The 5,087-nt window shown below is 28.2% G+C and overlaps 1 protein-coding gene across 2 annotated transcripts in view; it reads right to left on the minus strand.

Annotated features, from left to right (window-relative positions):
- LOC107438120 (venom protease) overlaps positions 1 to 4,770 on the minus strand; it is a 42,190-nt gene extending 37,420 nt beyond the window's left edge. For both annotated transcript variants that reach the window (XM_043041958.2, XM_043041959.2), the window contains exon 1: positions 4,626 to 4,770. In XM_043041958.2, the coding sequence (XP_042897892.1) occupies positions 4,626 to 4,630 (5 nt within the window). In that variant the 5' untranslated portion in view covers positions 4,631 to 4,770. The remainder of the gene's footprint in view (positions 1 to 4,625) is intronic.
- Positions 4,771 to 5,087: the final 317 nt, after the last annotated feature.

The raw sequence follows: 5,087 nt of genomic DNA on the forward strand, positions 1-5,087 counted from the left end.
TTTTTTGAGTAAATTTATATTATTACTTGTATATATATATATATATATATATATCAGTCGGGCCTCTATTTTACAAAATCGTTAAAAATCCCGATAAAATATCTTCTTATATGGAAAGTTCGTTAAATAGAAAATCACCATTTGAAATACTTAAACACAAAGCAGTTTTCAAATTCAAAAACACTTGGCATAATTAAAATAGTAATTGATACACCTTTATTTTGTAAATTGTTATCTACTATCGAATTGTTTTAAATGATTATAGCAGTTCATCGTATGAAGTTTTGGTGATTTCCTTATCAATTCTGTTTTCATCTTCCTCGTCCTTCTCACAATTTATTGCTGCATTGTTTTTATTTTTTGCACTGTCCAAAATATCCGATTCTGTTAATGTTTCTGTGGTTGCGGCTTCAGAATCAATAAAAATAAAATCATTAATCAGTACATCCTTGTTAATTTCGAGGTTCTCTCTTAGCATTACCCACATCTTCTTAAGTTCCTCTAATGGAATATTACCCTCGTCCTCAGCACTTTCCAAATTCCCCGCGCTGACTAAGAATCCAGCTTTAGCAAAACTGTTACGAATAGCTTTTGAAATTTTTGTGATGCTTTCTCGTAAATTGATTTTTGGCATGGATTCCTGTATGAAATGCAAACAGAAAGGGAAAGGGATTTTACCACTTTCTCTAAAAGTGGCTGCGAAAATCAATTCAAGGTCATTTCTCCTGTAAAATACGAAGTATTTTGGGAAATAGGTTCCTTCTTGGTTCTTCTAAAAAAATCGCAAAATAGAGAAATTCGCAAAATGGAAGTTCGTTAAATCGAAGTAGGACTGTATATATATTAGATGAACCGGAAAGTAATGTCATTTCGGTGCATTCGATATTTGTTATCAAGATTTTATTTTTAATCAATAATGTATTCACCCTCGTTAACAACAACATTTCAATGCCTGGTCGAAAATGAAAAATGAATCGAAATAGATCGAAAAAAATAAATTGGTTTTTAAGACTAACGAATATTTAATGCGCCGAAACGACATCATTTTCCGGTTCACTTAATATATATTAATAACTTTCATGATAACTTTCAAAATAACTTTACGGATTTCTTTATTTTTTGATTTTCTGCCTGTACTTTAAAAATGTGTTTAATAAAATAAAAGAATTGCATGATAATAAAAAGTATAATTACTTATTTCATTTTTAATGCATCTCTGCATAAGAACTCAAAGGGTAACGGATTTTTTTATTTTTTGTTTCTGATACTCAGGAAAGAAAATATTTCTCGCAAGAAATAATTTTAATAATAAATATTTAGTATATTAGCAATCTTAAATATTTAGTGTCTATTTTTAATTTTATTAATTATTATTTTTGAATTTAATGAAAAAGTAAAATTAAAAAATGGAAGTAGTAAATTAAAGTAAAAAGAAAAATAGGACAGAGAAAAAGAATTGCCACATTTTGCTTAGGAGTTCCTTTTCTCAGAGGTCATTATTTGATCATTGTTTTCATAAATAAACTTAATTTGACCACCATGACTCATAAATATTTGATATTTTTAAATGCTGACCACATTAGACTAATTTCTGAGAATTGCAGGTGTATCATTCCACGAACATCTTACGAAGGATAGTTCTAAAACAACACTTTCTGAATTTATATAGATTTTCTCATTTTTTTTCCATTTATTTATTTTGACAAAAACAATACTTTATACATAACTGTAAAAGTCAAAGCATTTCTTAAATCTTTTAGCGCAGGTTCCAGATAATCTTTGTATGAAAGTTTTTTTTCGTAATAATCAAAAAAAAATTTCAGAAACTTTATACTGGAAATTATTTGTAAAAACAAGTTTTTTTTAATATTGTGAATTTAATTACAGTATTATTATGATTTTATGTAAAGTAATAATATGAATTACAATATAAATTTGATAAAATTGAAGTAATTGAATACTTAGATAAATTTTTCGAACATCGGGCATTCTTGCATGCATTTATAAGGGTTTTTATTTAAGTGAAACATCGAATTAGTATTTTTTCCGCTAATATCCTTATAGACGATTATTAAAAGTGATAATATCCTTATAGGTGTTGAATGACCATGTATCTACTAAAAAACTATTGTTATAATTCTTTTAACATTTCATAATTTTTTAACTTCTTCAATTAACCTTTTCAATTAACTTAAATTTATTTAAAATTAATTCCACGACATAGTTCCATATTAAGTAATTAATTTAATTTTATTGAAGCATCACGAGATGGTTATTTTGATAATTCCCAATTAGAAAATCCTGCTACTATCTTTACCTTGTTTTGTTAAGAGGATTATTTGTTTCCTCCCGACGGAACTCAACCATCAAAGGGGTCAAGATACGGAGAGAAAAAAACTCTGAACATGCTTTTAATCATCCGTATTTAATTTTCTAAAATAAACTGATGTCGGTTATCTATTAAGTAATATTTCGAAACACATAAAGTACCCAATCAGAATTTTGAAAATAGTGATGTATTTGAAATTATGTATTTCAGATTCTCTATTGATTTTTTCAGAAAAAAATTATACCGTTACAATTCTGCAATCGGCATATACTGCTATCGGAAAGATAGTTTCGCATTATCCATTGCTATATTTTGTTAATACTTGGTGCATAAGTCGACTTTTCAAAACCCCAAAATTTTACGAAAATCTAGGAGTCTAGTTACACACCGGTAACAAATACACAAACATTCGTTCAAACAGTCGAACATTCGTTGCTTGTTTATAAACAATGTCGATGTTTATAAACAATATCGATGTTTTATAAACAATGAGACTACAATAACTCTTTAATTAATTAACCTCTTTTAAAAACTATTTTCTTTAGATATTAATTTTTTTAAAAAACAATACTTCAAACCACATTCATAAATTCTTTGTTTTAAGTTACATTGGAATCCAAAGAGTTTTTCGGCATTATCCAACTCAGATTCTCATTCGTTTTAAGAACAACGAAAACAATCCAAACAAAGGCATAATAATGAATAACTATCAAAATTTAGAGCAGCATCATTTTGCAGTTTTACATTTTTTATAAAAAAAAAATTCTTTGAAACTCTAAAAACAATCGAGAGTTATTTCTCCTAATCTCATCATGAGACGCATTTTCATTTTCGACTTTTTTTTGAAAGATCGATTGATAGCTCCAATACTAAATCCTCCAATACATCCTCCAATACTAAAAATACAACAATAATAATAGAGATGCAATGAGTAGAGAAAACCTGGTTTATTCCTGTGAATAAACTGGATTGACTTAACTCACAAAACTCGCTTCATCGAATCTGGAAACATGAAATGAAAAGTTACATCGGTAATATACATAACTGCCCAGACCACAAATGATTATGTTTAAAAGGAAAAGTAATCACGTAAATTTGGGTTGAAAATTGAAAAGGAGCATTTTTGCGTAAGCACGCATTTCTCGCTACTTTCGTAAATATGCACTTTGATCTGTGACTCAGAGCTCCAAGAATTTGAAAATGTTGGTATCTAGCAAAAACTTTTAGCAGTCAGTAAAAATATTATCTCCTAAGTCCTATTACAGAGAGTGAAATTTGAAGAACACTCGAGAATGCAAAAATAAAATTGAAATTTTGTTTCTCCGATGATTGTTGAAGATAGGGTCAAAAACAGGGGAGAAAAATCGTTCGAGCTTTATTCTCAGACCGATTTTTTTTCATATAAATATTAAAATTAAAAAAAAAGTCTGATCGTAATTAAAAAACTAAAAATATAGTCGTCATGCGAAATGTTTCGGTCGCCAATGGCGACCGCGTGACAGTATTTCATGAGCCCTGGCTGTGACTATTTTCGTCAACAAGCGTTTCGAGCTGAGTCCAGATTTAAAAACTCATCCACCGACGATATGGTATGTATGTTACGATCAATGTAGTTAATCGATCATTATTAATTACTACTAAATTACTTAAAATTATTAATCTTTTAGAATTTATCACATTTATCGGTTATTATTAATAATTACCAATGAAGTTTGGTCCATACAATAATTTTCAACACATTTGGCAACACTTCGTTTTTATCAGTTCAATCCAAGAAATGTCTATAAATATCACTTTCGCTAGCATTGTTATTAAAATATATTTAGTAAATTTCAAAAGAAAAAAAAAACTTGAATGGCGAAAAGAAGAGAAGAAAAAATATATAACAAGCGGGTATGGTATATTTCATATATTTTATATATTTCAATTCAAATTGTTTTTTAAATATAACAATACATTTTCGAAAATTTACTATAAAAATGCAGTTATTAAAATGCAAAATATATTTATTAAAATATAAAATATAATTGTTAAAATATATCATTTTTTACTCTGTGTATTTCAATCAAATTCATGATTTTTTCTTTAAAATATAGCAATATATTTTCGCTCTTTTTATCACAAAATATAAAATATATTTATTAAATTAGATGAAAAATAAATGGGAAGAAATAAAGAGAAAGGCATACGGGCGTCAATTTCGACTCTACATATTTCAATTGAATCTATAAAATGTTTTTAATATCACATCAAATTTTAAATTTGTTTTTATAACAATAGAGAAATGCAAACTCACCTCATTGTCTAGTGAAATTTATGTAGAGAAACTAAAATCGCAAACTATCCTCAGGAAATGATTGAAAAACATCTTGCAAAGGGAAAACCACGACTTAAAGAAAGAGAACAGATCCGTATGCAAGAAGAACAGTGTGGGTTTTGACACGCTTTATTAATCTAGGTCGATGTTTAGTACTGTAACCTAATTCCGTCCCTCTTTTACTTGCCCCTTAACTACATGAAAGTAAAATTTCTTTCTTTTGTGAAATATCAAAAAGAAGTTTTATTTTCATTCTCAAAAGGAAGTTATTTTTACAGACACTCACTTAGAACGAAGGGATCGTTTAATCTAAGTGCTTCGTAAACCAGGGTCAGTTATGGATATACAGTCAACTAAAAATTATATTTTTCTTTTATGTGCAGAGCCTGATTATCGCCTAGGCCCACACTATGTGGGCCTAGGGCTCACTCTTTCTGGGGG

Source organism: Parasteatoda tepidariorum, chromosome X2 (genome assembly GCF_043381705.1).
Source record: "Parasteatoda tepidariorum isolate YZ-2023 chromosome X2, CAS_Ptep_4.0, whole genome shotgun sequence".
Classification (NCBI taxonomy): Eukaryota; Metazoa; Arthropoda; class Arachnida; order Araneae; family Theridiidae; genus Parasteatoda; species Parasteatoda tepidariorum.